Below are 19,854 nucleotides of genomic sequence, written 5' to 3'. Positions count from 1 at the left end.
CAAGCAAAGGCTCTTCATTCCCTTCATGGCCAAGGGAGTTGGCCACCATCACGTGTGTGTGGCAGAGACTCAAAGGCAAAAAGGGGAAGTTTTATAGTGGAAAAGAGGGAAGACGCAAATATGCTGAGTTAGGAGCTGATTGGCTTGGAAAAACTGGAGGCAGGTTAAATGAAAGAAGCGGAACATCCTACATGATTGGGTACGGGAGCATATTCGGCTTTTCCTGTCGGCCCTAGATGGAGGACAGGGGTACATATTAGAGATAAGCTGGCACTTGTAGACCAAGTCCTGATGTAGGGCCTATTGCTGCATTGCTTGTGGTTTGGGTTCCAGGCGGGTTGCTGCAGGTTGCAGGTCAGAGTTCTGTTTTTTCCTACAGTCTGGTCCCTTGGCGTATTGAGTCTCTCAACGAGGTGCTGCTAATATACTCTAGGGAGGAGGTGAGGGCAGAGCCACAGGTTTCCTTGGATAAAGATTGGAAATTGATTTAGCTTCAGAAATTCCTAACAAGAGTATTCTAGCAGTTGCTTTCATTTTATCACATATTCCAACACCAAACACAGTGACTTTGTGCTAGCTGAGGTTCGTTGGCTCCATTGGAATTCCCTGTCCAGGGCTGCCTGGTGAGAGAGCTTCAAATCGGAGCTGGCCTTAAGTGTGCTCTTTTCCTCTCCTTCAGCTCAGCCTGATGGCCGGGAGGTTGCACCACCTCAGAGGCCAGGCCATGGAAGCCGTGTTCCTGCCAGCCCTGTGGAAGGTGAGCAGGGTTCCTCCTCCCCTACCTTGGTATAGTCTCACCGCCGGGCGATGGCGTTCACGTGGCTTTAACTCCTCTGTTCAGGTCGAGCCATCTTTATCAGCTGGGGTTTTTCCCTTCTTGGAAGGTAGGATGTAAAGAGCTTGAACTTAGGGGCCAGACGGCTTCAAATCCAGGCTGTTTTAGATGTGTTACCTGATCTCTCACGGTTTCCTTATCTGGAAAATGGGATAATGATAGCAGCTGTCGCAGAGTTGCAAGGATTCAATGAAACGGGGCACGTGGCGTATCGGCAGGGTATCTAGTGACACGTGGAGTGCTCTGTAAGTTTTAGCTGTTGTCACCACAGTTGCTCCTTGTTTCTGTCAGTGAGCATTATTGTGTACCTACTGTATACCAGATAGTACTGCCTTTGTGCTGGGAGAGAAGCTCTCGCCTAAGGCACTTACAAGCCATTTGGAGACGGAGCTGTGGAAACAAACTCCCACGACACAGGATAAATTCTGATCTGCTGGCATCAAAGGGACGCTGGAAGCTTAGTTACTGAACTCGTAACATGATGGAGGGTGATTGTGAGAGGCTGAGTAGAAAAGTGAGGAGACACGTGAGGAACCCTCGCGACCATTTGGAAAGAACAGTCTTGGACGGGAGGGAGGCAAGAGGGAGTTGGAGGGGCAGCGCTTTGACCCGTTGGCCCAGCGTGTCCGCATTTGCTGAGGGATCACAGAGCTCTGTCTGCCCTTCTGGTGGCATCTCCCGCCTTCCCTGACGGCCAGAGGACCCGCCCGCAGAGATGTGGACTCCCTTCTGACCCCTGGCCTGTGTGCATCCTGTTCTCCCTGTCCACAGGCAACCCACCTCTGCATATGCTGAAACTCAGCTCAAAAATCCTCTCTGTGAAATCTCTCTGAGGTCCTGCATTAACCCCGTGACTCTCCCTTGTGTTCCCACGTGGGCAGAGGGCTGGGCTCCAGGAGGACAGCTGCAGAAGAGCCAGTGGGTGGGTGTGGGGTGACTGGAGGTGAGTGTGTAGGGTTTTCTTTACAGAAAAGGCCCAGTAAGGGAAGGAGAGAGGGCGGAAGCGAGAGGGAGCAAGGCGCCAGGAGCATCTTTGTAAAGGCAGGAGAGGCGGCAGCATCCTGCGGGCTACGGGCAGGAGTGATAGTCTGGGAAGGAACGCGGCTGTGTTGCTCTGCTTCACGACGCCTCACTTCTGACCGTTCTGACACCAGCTGGGTGCCCGCCATTTAACTCATTCTGACACTGTCACCCTGGAGTTAGCATCGGACCCACAGGGTAAGGGCTCAGTCCCCGCAAGACCGCCCCCGCCCCGAACTCAGACGCCAGTCACAAGTGCGGGCTGTCACCTGTGCTTCTGACCCACCGGCTCTAAACTGGGGTTCCCACGACCCACTCCGCGGGTGCCATTGATCTGGTAGAGTGTCTCACGTTACTCTGAAAGGTTTACTGAGCAGGTCCTGGTTCATGTAAAACGCTACAATGCAGGATCAGCCCAATGGAAGAGAGGCACAGGGCAGGGGGAGTGGGGGAGGGGTGCAGGGCTTTCCTTTCCGGGCAGACACCCCCCAGCACCTCTGTTTCTGCGCTTTTATGGGGGTTCATTACGTAGGCGTGATGGGTCGAGTCGCTGACCTTTGGTGACTGGCTGAACCCCAGCCTCTCCCCGCCCCTCAGGCGCTAGGGGTGAAGGTTCTACCCTCTCATCACATGCTCGTTCCCCTGACATCCAGCCCCGTCCTTAGGAGTTTTCCGCGTTAACGTGAACTCAGGTGTGGTTGAGGGATTTGTTATGAGTAACAAGACGTTCCTCTCACCTGTATGGCCCTGGAGCTATTTCAGAAACCGAGGACAAAAGCCCAGATATTAAAAGATGATCCTCTGTTCTTATCCCTTAGGAAAATCCAAGGGTTTTTAGGAACTGTGTGCCAGAAGTAGGGAGGAAGACCAAATATATATTCCTTATTTAAAGCACAGCATCACAAGGGGGGAAAGGCAAACACAGGAGAGTCGTGGTCATTGGATTAAGACCCTGGAGGAGACAGGAGAGAATGGAATCCACCGGAGGAGGGGTCACCAGGAGGGAGAAGGGTTGGGGGGTGAGGCCCGATGCAGGGGATGCCTGGGAGCCGGTGGGGAGGCGGGAGGAGGTGAGGGCCGTGTGCCCCGGGGGCTGCTTTCTGGGAAGTGACTGGCAGTGCCTCCTGAGAGGAGGGGGTGGGGCGAGCCCTGTCCTCACAGCCCCCGTCGCCCCCCGTGGACCCCTGGATCGTCACCGTGTTGACTTCTCCCGCTTCCCCACTGGACCCTTCACTCCCTGAAGCGGGGCTGGGGCTCCGTGAGTCGCACAGGCTGTGCACTTAGCAGCTCTGGGGGCCCCGTTGTCACAGCTGCCATGTGAACAGTGTCCCCTAGAGTCGAGCAGTGCGCAGCCCGAGGGGCTGGTCCTGTGGGCCCGGCAGGAGCTGTCACCTCTGTGCGTTTACTGTCACTGGCGTGTGGCACGCAGGCCGGCGACTTCCTGGTGCTCAGTAAATGCTTCCTGAAGGAGCGGGAGTGATAAAGGGGAAGAAGACCCCTGGTGAGGACCTTGAGGGCAAGAACTGTGGAGCCACACGAAGGGCCCAGCTAGGAAACCCCACGCACACAGATAACTCTGGGGCTTTGAACCGTTGTATCCCAGCGCCTGGGAGCCTCCACGCAGGTGCAGAGAAGGCGGCTGGTGGGTGGGGCAGGTGAGGGTGTCTGCAGGCAGCTCTGGGGACGGAGGATATTCGGGATCGGGGGTGGGGGCTTGAGACCCTAACCCCGGACCAGGTGTGGGCAGGAGGAAAGAAAGGCCTGTCGTTTGCGAGACTCAGGGTCTGTCTGCAGAGGGGAGCGTTGTGAAGCATCTCGGGTGGAGCTGGTGTTCCTATTGCTGACGCCCTTCCGCAGGAACACCCCCTGAACCACGGCGAGTGTGGGGGGCAGACGCCAGGCCTCTCGGCCCCCGGGAGCTGGATACACAGTTGCAGATGGAAACTTCTGCCGTGGGTACGGTGCTCAGCGGTCTGTGTTTGGCTCGTGGAGACACTCTCCACCGTTCCCCACTTTGTCTGCGCCCTGGGAGGCTGGCCTTTATATTCTCCATCCACGGGCTCCCTTGCTCTTGCTTCGCGTTGGCTTCTGGCAGAGGGATGGGGTGGGGACCAGACGCCTGGAGGGGATCGCTGTTGGGGGTTTATCCCTCAGTCCCTCCCTGCTGGGCTGCCCCCCGCTCCGGTCTTGCTTCTCCAACAACTTTCTGGATCCCAGTGTCCCCTCCCGTCCTCCCCCTTCACGCCTAGTGGGTAGCGGTGCCCACGACAGCCAGCCCCACGAGCTCCAGCTCACCTGGTTGGTTCCCATTAGCCTGTCCGTCCCTGTGTCCCATTAGCCTGTCCATCCCTGGTCCCATTAGCCTGTCCGTCCCTGTGTGAATGGCCCGCACGCTGCCCTATCCTCTGTGACCTCATGGGAATGAGCCATCTCTTTCCTGAGAGATCCGGGCAGAAGAAATACAGGATGTGGAAGGTAGGGTTGTACAGAGCAGGGTCAGCAAACTCACCTGGAGCCGGGAGTAGTTCCATTGGGTCACAGCCACACCCGTTTGCTCTCGTGTTGTCTGTGCTGTGTCTGTGCTACCAGAGCAGAGCTGAGTGACTGCAGCAGAGACCAAACGGCCAGAGAAGCCTCAAATATTGACCATCTGTAATAATGATACTGTAGCTCACAAAGTTATTGTAAGAATTGCAGCTGCAGTCAGTCGCTGTGTTTCCAGGGGTTGCTGTCCTTTGAGGACGTGGCTCTGTACTTCACCAGGGAAGAGTGGGACACACTGGACTGGGCTCAGAAGGACCTCTACAGAGACGTGATGCTGGACAACTACAGAAACGTGCTCTCCTTGGGTAACGAGTCGGCTTGACATTTCACTTTGAGTATCTGCACATCTCAGTCTCTTATCTGCAATTCCAGAAGCAGAAAAAGCTCTGAAAACCAGGCGTTTTTTCATAACTCATTAGTCAGCAGGTGGTTAAATCTGATTTTTATCGTACAGGAAGCTATTTATCATCCTTTTTCTCATTTGGTCTTTATATATATATATATATATATATATATATATATATATATATATATGTATGGCATCAGAAATATCAGTGTGTTTAAGGTTTCAGCTCCAACCCCTGTTGGGGGTGGTACATAAGAGAAAATATACCCACCAAGGCATCTTTCTGAAATCTGGAAAAATTCTGAGTCATGAAACACATCTGGCCTCAAAGTTTTCAAATGAGGGATTGTGGACAATTAATAGTTCCCTTTTGTTTTAGAGTTCAGAGACGATTAGCCCATTCCCCACCCCGACCTGAATCCTCCACACCTGTTAAGACTCCTAGGCGCTGACGACTGTGGCCGCTGCAGATTCCAAGTCTAGCATCTTGCTCCCTTGAAGAGTCTTTTCCTTCTGTCTGAAAATGGTTTCCCTCCTTGTTTACAACATCACTGGGTGCCCAGGAAATGATTCTTCACTGACTTCACTTCTGAACCTTCACAGCTTCCATCTTCCCAGGAGCCTGCCTTTGGGTTAGTCCGATGCAGAGTCTCCCTAGGGTGGGAGGTTCCTGGATGACTTTTTCTTTCTGGGGAGTGTTGGCTCCCATGCGGACACTCTTGGCACAGAGTCTTGCCCACCTCTTGTGAGACTGTCCACCCAGCACTGGATGTTTTACTGTTTGTTTTTGTTCTAAAAGCATTCCAAGAGCATACTTGAATATATGGAAGATAGAGGAAAGCATAAACGGAAGGGGAAAACATTCAGGGCTAACACTTAATATTTTGGAATATTTCCTTCCTGTTTTTTTTTTCCTGTGCTGTTTTTAAAAAAAAAAAAGCTAGCTGAGCATAGTCTATGTATAATTCTGTAATCCCTTTAAAACTTAACATTATAGTATCAGCATTTTCCCTGTTATTAAAAACCCTCATAAAGCAGAAAATTAAAATCATCTGCATGCCCACTGCCCAGCATTAACCCTGTTAACATTTTGGTTTACTTTTATGTATGTATACAGACAGTCCTATTTATGATGGTTCAGTTTAAGATGTTTTCAACTTTACAATGGTGTGAAAGCAATACACATTCAGTGGAAAGCGCACTTCGAATTTTTATCTTTTCCTCGGGTAGCGATATGCAGGACCGTTCTCTCTGGTGACGCTGGGTTCAGAGCCGCAGCTCCCACACAGCTATGTGATAATGTCGTCACAAGGGCAGCCAACCAGTACACTTGAAACCATTCTGTTTCTCACTTTCAGTACAGTATTCAGTAAGTTACAACAGCTTTTCACCACTTTATAATAAAGTAGGTTTTGTGTTAGACGATCTTGCCCAACTGTGGCATAATATAAGTGTTCTTTGCGTGGTTAAGGTCGGTGAGGCTAAGCTATGATGTTCGGGAGGTCAGGTGTAATAAATGCATTTCTGACTTAGCATATTTTCAGTTTAGATTGGGTTTACCAGGAAGTTACCCTTTTGTAAGTAGAGGAAGATCTGTACACACACACACGCACAGACACACGTAGTTTTTAAAAACAAAATTTGGATCATAATTTACATGAGTTTTGTATTCTGCTTTAAAATATCTAGGGAGCATTTTCCTATTTTAAGAAACATTCTTTGAAAAATGTATCAGATGCACTGGGGGGAAAAAGAAATATTCTTTTTTTTTTAATATGAAACTTCTTTCAGTTTTTTTTTTAATGTATTTTATTTCTTTCTTTATTTTGGCTGTATTGGATCTTTGTTGCTGCGCGCAGGCTTTCTTTAGTTGTGGCGAGCGGGGGCTACTCTTGCAGCGCATGGGCTTCTCATTGCAGTGGCTTCTCTAGTTGTGGAGCATAGGCTCTAGGCGCGCGAGCTTCAGTAGTTGTGGCTCGCGGGCTCTAGAGCATAGGCTTGGTAGTTGTGGCTCACGGGCTTAGTTGCTCTGTGGCATGTGGGACCTTCCCAGAGCGGGGCTCGAACCCATGTCCCCTGCATTGGCAGGCAGATTCTTAACCACTGCGCCACCAGGGAAGCCCAAAAGAAATATTCTTTGAATACATGGATTTTCAGTATCTGCCTAATACTTTTGCCTTTGTTGTATTCATGTGCTACACTTTAACCATTCCCCTATTGACATTTAGTTTATTTCCAGTTTGCACTGTTTGTTAGAACTCTGCTGAACATCTCTGGTTCATTAACCTTTGTCCTAATTTTCCTTAGGCTATATTTCTAAGAGTGAAATTACCATATCCCAGAGTGTGAATATTGTTCAGGCTTTCAATAAAGATTGCACCAAGTCCTCTCCTCACCAGCCCTGTTCACTACTGTCCTGATCTCTACTTGTCACTGTCCCCCCACCGCTTAGACCCCAAGGGGTAAAATGAGCTCTGGGACATCTGCTGCTCACTAACCAGCGCATCCCATTTACTTCCCCACGAGTAGGAGTTCAGTTTCCCAAACCTGAGGTGATCTGTCAGCTGGAGCAGTGGGAAGAGCCGTGGATCCTGGATCTACCAAGAGCTGGGACTAGGAAGGCTTCCGGTAGTGCTTGCCCAGGTGGGTGAGGAGAAGACCCGGCCCTGTGGGGGTCACGCAGAGGGAGGGACCCCATTCACCAGGCCCCTCCTGTGCCGATACCGAGCCGGGTGTCTGGTGTCTCTCCTGCTCGTTATGCCTTCTGCACCCTGCAGGTGGTGGGTATGGTCATCAGCCCCATTCCCAGGTGAAGAAACTAAGGGACTGCGATGTCTGTCACACGGCTAGTAGGTTGATAGTTGGGATTTGACATCAAGTCTGCAAAGCTCATCCTCTTTCTACTGCAGTTCAAGTGCTTCCCTGAAGCAGCCGGTCTGGTGTTTTCTGACAGCTCTCGTGCCATCCTAGATACTCCTTTTTTCTACCCTCATCACTTACCCTTTCTCTATACTTGCTCTTGTTCCCTTGCTCTCATTTTGTTTTCCAAATTCTCTCAGTGTTTAGTGATGTTCGTTTTTCCTACGTACTATGTCCTGATTGCGGCTTCTACCCTTTTTCACATCCCTCCCTCCACGGTTTCACAGCCTCAGCACCGTTGACATTTTAGGCTGTTTAATTCTTTGCGGTGAGGGCTGTCCTGGGCCTCTTAGGATGTTTAGCAGCATCCTTGGCCTCCACCCACTAGGTTCCAGCAACACCATCCCTGGTTGAAAAACCACTGCTCTAGTCCATTAGTTTTGTACTTATTTCTCTCTGTTTCCTTTTCTATTCTATCTTACACACTTTCTCCATTTTTAAGAAGTTGTTTCTCCCAGAATTATTAAAAACATGCTTATCTAGAAAGTACAAAATGCTACCTCTCTCCTAGTTATGTGACACTGCTGGTACTGAGAGTAAGTTGTTATCCCACTAATGGTGATGGATTTATTCAATTCTCACATTCTCTGACATATACTCTTGTGCACATTTTAGCTGGTTAGCTGATGTCAAGAGCTCTTTCTGATATGAAAGCTGTGGGTCCTATGGAAGGAAATCAGAATACTGGCCTCTGTAGTATGATGGTTTAACTAGGTGAGCACTTCTTAGCCTCGTTTGAGTCTCGTATCACAAACTTCCTGACTTCTTTCCTTTTTTTTCCTTCTATGGCAGTCAGGTCATTTATATACTTTTTTTTTTTTTTGGCTAGGTCCTGAAGCCAGATTCAAGATGAAAGAGCTAACTCCAAAGCAGAACATTTCTGAAGATCTAGAGTCATGTAAGATGTCACTGGTAAAGCAGAAAATGGCCAGGAAACCCTTAGAAAAGTTACTTGAATGTAACGAATTTGTGGACATTTACCGACTTTCGCTCCCTACTATTGGTGATGAATGCTGTAAGGACTTCCTTCAAAACCTTAACCTCATTCAAGATCTGAAAGCTCAGGCAAGGACAAAGCAGGGCAAATATGAGTATGGAAAACCCTTCCATCAGAGATCACTGCTTTTGAGGCATAAGCGAATTCTTACAAATGCAAAATCTTACGAATGCAGCGAATGTGGAAGAGCCTTCCAGCGTCAGGCAAATTTTGTTCGACATCAAAGAATTCACAGTTCAGAGGATCCCTTTGAGTGCGACATATGTGGGCAGGCCTTCAAACAGAAGTCTGCTCTGATTGTCCACAAACAGTGTCACTCACAAAAAAAGCCATATAAATGTCATGACTGTGGAAAGTGTTTCCGTCAGATGGCGTATCTTGTTGAACACAGGAGGATCCATACCAAAGAAAAACCCTATAAATGTAGTGAATGTGAAAGAACATTTAGTCAGAATTCAACCCTTATTCGACATCAGTTAATCCACAGTGGAGAGAAACCCCATAAATGCATTGAATGTGGAAAAGCCTTTGGCCGGCATTCAACCCTTATGAGCCATCGACAAATTCACAATAAACAGAACACTCATAAATGCAGTGAATGTGGTGAATCCTTTGGTCGGAATGTAGATCTCATTCAGCATCAAAGAATCCATACCAAGGAGGAATTCTTTGAATGTAGCGAATGTGGGAAAACTTTTAGTTTTAAGGCAAATCTTCATCGACATGAGGTCATTCATACTGGAGAGAGACCCTACAGATGTGACAAATGTGGAAAATCTTTCAGTTGGCGCACAAGCTTTATTAAGCATCAGGGTACTCACAGAGAGCAGATACCTATGTGATAGTAACCAGAAAAGCTACCATTTAAAGACCAGAACCTAACCACTCTTGCAAATATGTGTAACTCAATTGTTTTATGAAAATTAATAAACAGGAACTGAAATGGTTTTTCTGTGGGGATCCTCTCTTCGTAGCTAACCTTCTTGCTACAGTCAAGAATTACTTAAGGGCTTCCCTGGTGGCACAGTGGTTGAGAGTCTGCCTGCCGATGCTGGGGACACGGGTTCGTGCCCCGGTCTGGGAGGATCCCACATACCGCGGAGCGGCTGAGCCTGCGCGTCCGGAGCCTGTGCTCCGCAACAGTGAGAGGCCCGCGTACCGCAAAAAAAAAAAAAAAAAAAAAAAAGAATTACTTAATAGAGGACTTCCCTGGCGGTCCAGTGATTAGGACTCTGCACTTCCAACACAGGGGGCATGGGCTCGGTCCCTGGTCAGGGAAGTAAGATCCCACATGCTCTGCAGTACAGCCAAAAAACAAAACAATAAAACTGGATTTAAATTAAAAAAAAAAAAAGAGTTACTTAATAGAAATGTCATAGGTTGTTGTGTCCAGTCTCCCTGGGTCCCCTTTACCTTCATTTCCCCGAGTTAAGTCAAGGCAGATGGAAGGCATAGAAGTTTTACTGTGTGGTCCCCCAGGCTGGAGACCATCTTCTGGATCGTGAACGATTTAAGAATGCCTTTCTTGGTTTCATACTGAAAAATCACCTGAGATTATACAGACGTTTTAAAAATAAAGTAAGGGCTACCCACTAGTACTACTGAGATATTAAGAATTACCGAAATTTACCCAGAAACTAAAATTAGTGGGCTACTAGGTTCTACTGAGAGTTCCAAGTCAACGTTCAGAGCTGATGCTGTTACTGCCCTGCCCCCGCTGCCCCCGGCCTTGCCCCTGCCGTGTGCTTCATCCGACTTGCACCATCTGTGTCTCTTGGGCTGCGGGGCTTTGTCGAAAACCACGAAAGACCACTGCTCTGGGGGCAGCCCTCAACCACACTTGATGTGATTTTGACGAATACCAGGTCTCCCTCTCCCCTAGGGTGGAACATCTGTGAAGCATGTGTTTCACACTGTTTTCAGAGTCTTTCCGTGGGATGGCGCACATTCACTCTCCGTGGTAGCTGCTTGATTAGCTGCCTGCCCTTCTCTGTGTCCCTTCTAACTCCCCTACCAGTAATTCAACACCTCTTCTCCTCACGAGTAAACTGCTGCTGTTAGACCCTCTCATGTTAATCAAATCCCTTGATTTTATTATTTTCTTGTCCTTACCAGTTCCATGATTTCTTACCCAGCACATAAAAACAAAGTTCTATTGGGAATGAGAAGAAAGCAAGTGGCATCCCATAAAATAAAGGAAACTTAAGCTTTGCAGCAGGAAAATAATAAGTGTTAGATTATATACTGGGTTCGGTATCAGTACTTGTGTACCAAGCGGCAGGAACTGGCTGGAAGGAAAGGCTGCCAAACTCTATTTCCCCGAACAAAATTAAGAAGTCGAGGCCTCTGATAAGAGGAAATAAGCCAATGAGAGAGAATTCTTGCTCACAACCACCTCTGGAGTTGGGGACCTGTGAAAGCAGATCCAGGCTTGAGTACACAGTCTGGCTCAGACTACTGAATCTATTTTGTGTAGATGATGTACACGCTTCCAGCTTTCCAGAAAGAGAGAGGGTACAGCTAAGGATCCAGAGGTAACATGGAAATGCCCACCTTCAGCCACATCTGTCCCAAGGAGGAGAAAAGAGCTGCACTCTTCAATATGGCAGCCACTAGCCATATGAGCCTATTTAAATTAAAATCTTAAAAAGTTAAAAAACTTCCTCAAATCAAAAGCCACATTTCACGATCAGCACAATTATAGAACACTGCCATCATCCCAGGCTTGGACAGCACTGCTGGAGAAACCCTGAGGACTTCTTGTGGAGGAACAAGGGAGCTTGTATTCGGTGCCACTTCTCTACAACTAAATTAAACGGCCTTCCTTTCCCTTTATAAATGGCCCCTATAAAATGTTTGATTTGCTGAAAATATTGTTTTCAGTAGAATTCCTGGGACACAAAGGAGGGGAGGGGTGGGGCTGGTCTGGAAGCCTTGCTGAACTAATTTGCCTTGGGAGAAAGGGGTCCCCAGCTCAAGAGTGCCGGCGTGCAGGGCAGGCTTCCTGCCTTCCGCAGAGGCTAGACGGTCACCAGGCCAGGAGCACAGATCAGCGATGTCATCGTCAGTGTATGGTCATGTTTGTCAATATTTAGCAGTAGGGCAGGAGCTCCAAACTAGCCCTCCAGGGAAGGTAATGGAGAAGAAACGCTCAAGTTTTGGCTTTTCTATTTAGCTAATGGGCTGGACCCACTGTCCTCCATGCCTGGCCACACAGGGGAATCATTAGCTCATACTGCAAAGGTCAGAAGAGTCTAGAATACTCCACTGGACTAGAAAAGGTGCACCTTTTTTTGACAAGACCAGTGAAGCTTTTTACACCATATTTAAATCAAGGTGAAAAATAAATAATACAAACGTTATTTCCTTCTTTAGCTAATAATGCTAAACTATAAATGAAAACACAGACTGTGTTAAAATTCAAATGACTAAAAATAAGATATAAAAATTCTTCAGTGATTTCATTTTCTCCTCCTTTTACACACTTGGATTACAGTTCACTAAAATGTCACATAACATGGTCATATGACTGGTATGCAGCTCACACCTTTGACAACACCTGTGTCGGTCTAGATCTTATTCCAAGTTCACACTCAACTGTAGCTTTTATCAAGGTGGCTTCTCTTTCTGCCAACGTTTCTTAGCTGGTAGAAATGAGGAGGGGAAGCATAAAGGAAAACACTACATGAAATTCTACATTTTAGAATAAAATAGTAATACATGACTTCCTGTCAAAATATACATTTTCAGGTAAGTTCTTAGATTTTTTTCAAGTAAATTTATGGTCAGTTATTTGTGTCATTATCATAAATGGATACTTCCCCCACTTCCATTTCCAAGTGCATATTGCCAATATAAATGATTCAGTAGTGATACTGTTACTCTGAAATAATTTCCAAATTGCAAAAATAATACAGAGAATCCTTTACACCATCTACCCACATTTACCAAATTTAACATTCTTCCAAGTCTCTCTCGGGAACTAATTTACAGCAGTTTGAATAAACTGGATCTATTTATATACAGAAACATAAATCAATCTTAAAATGGCAAATCAAGTTCCAACATGACAGAATATAATATGTCTGCATAAAATTTTAAATCCTGCAACACTACATATATTGTTTATGGATACAAGATCTTGTGGTATAAAATGGGGAAAAGGACACAATTTCAGTATAGTTATTCCTTCTGATGAGGGAAAGGAATGGGAGTCTTTACAGTACATATTATTTTATTTCTTAAAATGATACGAGGGATTTCCCTGGTGGTGCAGTGGATAAGACTCTGCACACCCAATGCAGGGGGTACGGGTTCGATACCTGGTCAGGGAACTAGATCCCACATGCATGCCGCAACTAAGAGTTCACATGCCACAACTAAGGAGCCCGTGTGCTGCAACTAAGGAGCTGGCAAGCCGCAACTAAGAAGCCCGTGAGCCACAACTAAGGAGCCTGCCTGCCACAACTAAGACCCAGTGCAACCAAATAAATAAATATATATATATATTTTTAGAAAGATATGAAGCAAATATGTTAAGAATTGATTAATCTGGTGCATATGTGAATGTTCTTTAAAATCAATCTCTATTGTCTATACTTGTCTGTATGTTAGCAATATTTTACAGTAAACTTGTCCATGTTTCTTGTGAAATAATATCATAATTCAAAAGTATCTGAGGATATATGACAGTAAATAATAATGAAAAGAACACCCATGCATCCTCATACTAGGTAAGAAATAGATCATTTTCAGAATCACAAAAGCCTCTTATGTTCTGTCCAATCTCCTCTCCCTCCCTCTTCACCAAAGGTTAACAAATATTCTGAGTTTTATGTTAATCATTCCCTTGTATTATGTAGACGTACCACCTATCTATTTATGTCTGGATGATGTATTACTTAGTTCTGCTTTTTCAGAACTTTACATACATGGAGTCATACTCTTTCACTGCACATGTGTTTTGAGAATCATGCATCTTTCTGTGTAGCTGTGGTTCAACCACATTCACTGACAATAAGTATCCCACTTCAGGAATACAGCACAATTTATGAATCTATTCTTTTGTTGATGGGTTTTCAGGATGTTTCCAGTTTGGGGCTTTTATAAAGCAGCATGTCAACATGCCTCTTGGTTCCCTGTGAAAAAACCTAGAAATAAGATATATACATGTTCAACTTTAAGAAGTATGGCCAGGGACTTCCCTGGCGTTCCAGTGGTTAAGACTCCACGCTTCCAATGCAGGGGGCACAGGTTCGATCCTTGGTTGGGGAACTAAGATCCCACATGCCATGTGACATGGCTAAAAAAAAGTATGGCAAACTGTTTTCCCTAATAAATGTAACAACTCAACAGCAGATGAGAGTTTCCACTATTCTATATCTTTATCGGTACTTGATACTGACAGATTTTGAAAGATTTGATAATCTTTTGTGAAATCGTATCCAATTGTGGTTTAATGTGCTTTTCTCTTATTACTAATGTAGTTGAGCATCTTTTCATCTTCCTGGGCTGTGCTTCCCATTTTGTTTTGTCTTTTCCTAATATAGTGTAGTTGAATTTATCAATTTTCTACAGTTAGTAATTTTTGAGTCTTGTTGTAGATTGCTACCAGTTTATCAAAAATTTGTTTTTGTCCTTCCTGGACACACAGCTAGACTACACTTTGCAGCTTGTATTGTTAAATGCAGCTAGGTGACCGAGTTCTAACCAATGGACCATAGTGAAGATGATGTGTGCCACTTCTTGGCTTGGCCCAGAAAGCCCTGTCACACGTCCGCGTCCTCTTCTCCCAGTTGACTAGGTTAGAAAATCCCCAAGGAGGTCTCGGAAGCCACGTCTGAAGATGCCAGGGCCCCCATCAGATTGACTGCTCAGAGGAGAGCCTTCCTGTCATTCATGTATATCTGCCTTACACTGTTATAGGAGTAAAAAGTAAACTTATAGGGGCTTCCCTGGTGCTCCAGCGGTAAAGAATCCACTTTCCAACGCAGGGGACGCAGGTTCAAGCCCTGGTTGGGGAACTAAGATCCCACATGCCACGGAGCAACTAAGTCCATGCCACAGCGAAACGGCCCGCGTGCCGCAAACTACAGAGCCCATGCACCCTGGAGACCTTGCGCCACAGCTAGAGAGAAGCCCGCACTACAATGAAAGATCCCACATGCCTCAACAAAGACCCCACAGGCCGCAACTAAGACCCGATGCAGCCCCCAAAATAAAACAGATAAATAAAATAAATATTTTAAAAATTCATTAAAAAAAGAAAAACTGCTATTGTGTTTGAGCAGGTAGACCTTTGTAGGTCGATTTGTTAGAGATGTTATCATTAAACTGACTTAGTACATGTTTAAGATATTCTTCATTAAATCTGAGATTAGAACAACACCTCCTGCATTTCCTTTTCCAAAAGAACTGAAGAATTTCAACAAAGAACTGGATGGATTATTGGGCTGTAAACAAAAGCTAAGCGATATAGTCTGGCAAGTGGGGCTCGGACAATTAAAAATCATTAAAACGGGGGGCCCAATTATGATAAGCCCTTTGCTCACCAAAAAGAATCCAGCGTGGGTTCTGAAGGGGACAGGATGCCAAGACAGATGTTCTAGTCCAATCATTCAAAGTGGCAATACAATCTCTGCTCACCAAGATGAATAGCCACGGAGGCCCCCAAGCCATGCTGTGATCATCCAATGATCCTACATCCACTGTGACACCTGCTGGGGCAATACCGGTTACCGCAGACTGTTCAGAATCCTGCCAGAAGGTAAGCTTGTGAGAAGCAAGGGCTCACCCGCTCCACCTCGGCTGACTGCACCGCACCTGCCTGGTAGACAGCCCCACCCCGAACCCTCGCTAGGAACAGATGCTTGTTACACTGCTGGGGTTACCGGAAGGGCACAGACCCTGCCCCTGCAGTTCCCACCCCAGAGGCCCCAGGAGCTTCCCTTTTACCTCTGTGCCATTGTCCTGGAGACTGAAGTTCCAAGCAGGAACTAGGAACTTCCAGAATAGAGCTCAGAAATTTTATAAACAAAGATGAGCTAAGACAATAGATTTAAATGACTTTATAACTCCTCTCCCAGTTCCCATCAGGTGTTCTATCACTTTGTTAACAAAAACCTAGATTTACCATTTTGCAAGGCGCTGTGCTAGGTGCTATGGGAAAACACAGATAGTGACAAGATAGTTCCCAACTGTTCTGGGCTGAATTGTGTGCCCCTCGCAAAACCCATGCACTGGAAGCCCTAACCCCCAGTGTGGCTGTATTTGGAGACAGAGCACTTAAGGAGGTGGTTAAGGTTAAATAAGGTCATAAGGGTGGGGTCTTCAAGGATAGGAATGGTGTCCTTATAAGAAGAGGAAAGAGACACCAGGAGTGCACAGGCACAGAGGAAAGTCCACAGTGAGAAGTCAGCCGTAGGCAAGCCCAGGAGAGGGCTCAGAGAAACCGACCCTGTGGACACCTCAGAAAACGCTAGTGTCTTGGTTTTGTCTCCAATTCCTTTCCTAATCGATCTCATCACTTAGGTTAAGTCAAAGCACAAAGCTGGGCTGGGAGTGAGTGAGGGAAACGTCGGAGAGGGGCACCTCCCCACATCCTGCCGGGGGTAGTAACTACGCATCTCTTGTCCCCTACGCTACCCGCAGCCGGAAACTCTGAGTCGCGGGGATGGTGCGGAAACGAAGAACCTGCAGACGACACAACAACCTGTAGCACAAATAGAACGAGTTCCGGAAAGCTTACCGGAACCCCGTCACGGTTCCGCCCCCCCGGAACTCCACCCCTATTGGTGTTCTCTAGGAATCCAGGAGGTCTCGCTGTCTCGGTGGTTCCTCTATAAATCTAGGGAATTTAACCTCTTCCTCAGTTGAGGAAAAAGACCAAGATTTAGCGGCACGTCCTCACTAATGGGAAAGAAGTAAGGAATTGATGGGGAATCTAGCCTCCTGGGTGGAAGGTGCAGGTCACAAGTTTTGAGAACTAGCACATGGGTGTCTCTTTCTAATCGTTCCTTCTGCAGGGAAAGGACTCCAAGCTGATGACATTGACCTGGTCGCACTCAGATGGCTCTGATACTTTTGTGAAAACAACAACAAAAAATTGATAGAATCAATCACAGTCTTCCTCCCAGCCCCAATACCGTAGCAAACATTTCTGTAGAATTCAACCAACGTGCTCCGGGCACGCATTTAGTGATGTGATTGGAATGCAGATTCTACTGTCCTGTTCCTTTTCTGCCTTTAGTCCTTTACAATATTTTAATGTTAAAAAACGATAACGAAACAGCGTCTTGAGCAAACAGATTTTGCTCCAACTTGCCGCAAAATTGAGGAAACAAAATACATGACCCTAACGTTTTGTTTCCCTTTCCTTTGAGAGGTTTAGAAGGTAAGGTGATGATGGATGTGATGACTGAAAGGCAGAAAAGAACTTCACAGTCGAATGTTCAAATCATAGCACTCTTCTTTTTTCTGCAACCAGGCGATGTATGACCCCGGATCAGCATAGTTTTCAGCTCACTAAGAAGTTTCTGGCAATCAGAGCTGTTTTTAAATGGAAGAGGCTGCCCTGGGAAGCAACGAGCTCCCCATCAGTGGAAGGATTTCATGCAGAAACGGGATAATCAGATGCCAGGAAATGTTTTCTCCAGCTCAACAAAGTAATTATACACTTGGTGCCTGCACATACCTACAATTGAATGGCGATTCCTCCATTGGGTGGGAGGAATGATCGAACCCTTTACAATTCTAAGATTCTATTACTGTATGACTTTATCATATCTTGGATCAAAACTGTCTTTCACACAAACTGACAAGAACAGCATTTCATCACTTTGTAATGTTTGATGTTTAATCATCTAAGACATAGTAGATTTTGGTGCTTAAGAGCTTAGCTTTTGGAGACAAAGTGATCTTGGTTCAAATGCTCGTTCTGCCACTTATTGGCTGTGTGACCTTGGGCAAGTGAATTAACTATTCTGAACCTCAAGTTTTTCCCAACTGTAAAATGAGGGCGCTAAGAAGTGAAACCACCTCATAATGTGAGGATTAAGTGAGGTGATCCACATAAAGCACTAAGCATGATGTTTAGAACACAGTAAATGCTCGACAGACATTAACACCAGGCTTCACTGAAGTTGTCATTCTCATTCAAGTCCTATACCACCTTTAAGTCTGTAATTCTGTTTGCAGGCAACAAGTCTCCTTGAGGGCCACCAACGAGGCCCTCTGACACTCACGGGTTGTATTAAGTGGGTGGATATTTGTCCTGAGTATGTTTTCTCCTCTCTTCAATCAATCAGTGGTTTTCAGCAAGAGCCACTCAATTCCATAATCCTTACATTATTTTCATTTTGTTCCCCAAACCTTACCCAAGTCAGTGCATCCCCTTCTACCTGAATTCCATCCCAGTTCACCAAAGTTAATGTCTCCCAATTGAATGGCCGCCACACGCCCGAAACTACCAGTGCCCTGCCCACCATCAGTGACGTGGTCCTCATTGCCTCATGGTGAGTGGCCAGCTCCACAGGGCATTCTTACAGGACTACTCATGGTGCCACACATCAGATCACGTTCCCTAAAGCAGAGACTGAGACAAGGATTCAGAGCCATGTGATTTGTTGAGGGCGTGGAGGGGATGAGGGGATGGTACAGGAGCATGGATATAGTCTAATAAAGTCTAGCCTCAGCCTGATCCACAATGGGTGCGTCTGAAGCATAAACTGCACCAATTTCCCACCTTGAGGCACGTGAATCAGCCCTTTGTACCCCCATATCAATCCGTCATTGGCTAGGGGGTGGGGAGGACAGCTAACTCCTGGATGGGGCAGCTCTGATCACCTGAGGGCAATTCCCTCAGAGTCTCCGGAGAACAGGGTGAGCTGTGAGCACTTGGCAGACAAAACTCAAAGCAGCTGGGGGATGGGTATGGCAGCCTGGTAAAGGGGATCTGGACCAGGTACCAGTGTACAGCACACAAAATCAACAGGTATTTATTGGGTGTTTATTTGTAAGCCAGGCAGTCAGCAGAAGCAGGACTTCGGTGGCGCCCATAAGCGCCTCTCCCTCTCTCTAGCAAACAGGCTCAAGTTTACCCTCTTTTCCATGTCATCATCCTTCCCCCACAACCCCTACCCAGACCTTCCCACAGGCAGGGCTCACCAGACCAGGACCTCCCTGCATCTACTAACGTTTACTTTCAAATCCAGCTGCAACTCAAGTTGAAACTCCTTCTCTACGCCATTATCCTATGGGGGAGATCTATCTCCCGGGCAACTGGGAGTTGGTACATCTACTGCTTGGACGATTCCTGATTCAACTTGGTCCAATTCCTTCTACGGATATAGCTGCCCTCATTCTTGTGGGTAACAGAATAACCAGTCCACAGTCTGGCCCGTCTTCTCTCCTCTATTCCCCTAAGGTCCTGCTCCCCTCTCCCCAGGCTGTGACTGACCAACACAGTTTCTCCTGAATTTACAAACTTAACTTCTCTTTCTACTAGCTAACCATGATGCCAGGAGAATCAAGACAAAACAAAAAGGTAGAGTGTGTTTCATGGAGGAGTTGTAGGTTGAATAAGGCAGCGAGAACACATACCATCCAGCCTCTGAACCTCAATTTTGCCAAAATAGAAATACCTTAAGTCAATTTCTTTTGAAAAGGTTGAATACTCAAGATGAGAACGTCGCCTGGAGCATTCCAGTGGCTGGCATCACCACGTCTAGAAGAGGTTCATTGCTGAGGTACCCAAACCAAGATCATGCTGAAGGGTTCTTTCTTTCACTGTGCTCTTCCCTGAATAGATAAGCTGTCAAACAAGGCAGAAACTACAAATGCTTATTCCTACTGCATTTGTGAGGCTTTTCCCACTGTCAATGTTCTGAGAGTCGCATGAAGAATGAGTGCCATCTGAAGGCTTCCCTTCGTCCACTGTATCCTTAGGTTCTCTCCTGTCTAGACTCTCAAGCTTGAAGATGCAAACGAACGCATTTCTCAGTGGAAAAGCAGCTATCTCTCTGCTGTGGATGCTCCAGTGTCCTAAGTTCTAACTGAAGGATCTCAACAGATCCATGGGTTTGATGGTTAAGTTGGAGGAGATGCTTGAAGTTATTACATTCGTTATAGGAGTAGGGTTTGTCTTCAGGAAGGCTTCTCTAAAATCGTGTAAGAGCTGTTCTACGATAGAAACCT

General features: G+C 46.5%; 1 protein-coding gene across 1 annotated transcript; it reads left to right on the top strand.

Annotated features, from left to right (window-relative positions):
* Positions 1-685: 685 nt before the first annotated feature.
* On the top strand, positions 686-9,636 carry ZNF789 (zinc finger protein 789). Its single transcript, XM_065892861.1, has 4 exons — positions 686-757; positions 4,578-4,704; positions 7,275-7,388; positions 8,494-9,636. Exons 1-4 carry the CDS (start codon positions 689-691, stop codon positions 9,501-9,503), a joined length of 1,320 nt encoding a protein of 439 aa, XP_065748933.1. The 5' UTR covers positions 686-688; the 3' UTR covers positions 9,504-9,636.
* Positions 9,637-19,854: the final 10,218 nt, after the last annotated feature.

Source organism: Phocoena phocoena, chromosome 15 (genome assembly GCF_963924675.1).
Source record: "Phocoena phocoena chromosome 15, mPhoPho1.1, whole genome shotgun sequence".
NCBI lineage: Eukaryota > Metazoa > Chordata > Mammalia > Artiodactyla > Phocoenidae > Phocoena > Phocoena phocoena.
This window is presented reverse-complemented; position numbering and strand designations above follow the sequence as displayed.

What these genes read in the sequence shown, in the direction of transcription:
- ZNF789 (XM_065892861.1), top strand. Translation starts at nt 689, where the DNA reads ATGGCCGGGAGGTTGCACCACCTCAGAGGCCAGGCCATGGAAGCCGTG. An exon ending in TCCTGCCAGCCCTGTGGAAG is followed by an intron (nt 758 to 4,577) that starts GTGAGCAGGGTT and finishes CTGTGTTTCCAG; the next exon opens with GGGTTGCTGTCCTTTGAGGA. An exon ending in TTCCGGTAGTGCTTGCCCAG is followed by an intron (nt 7,389 to 8,493) that starts GTGGGTGAGGAG and finishes TTTTTTGGCTAG; the next exon opens with GTCCTGAAGCCAGATTCAAG.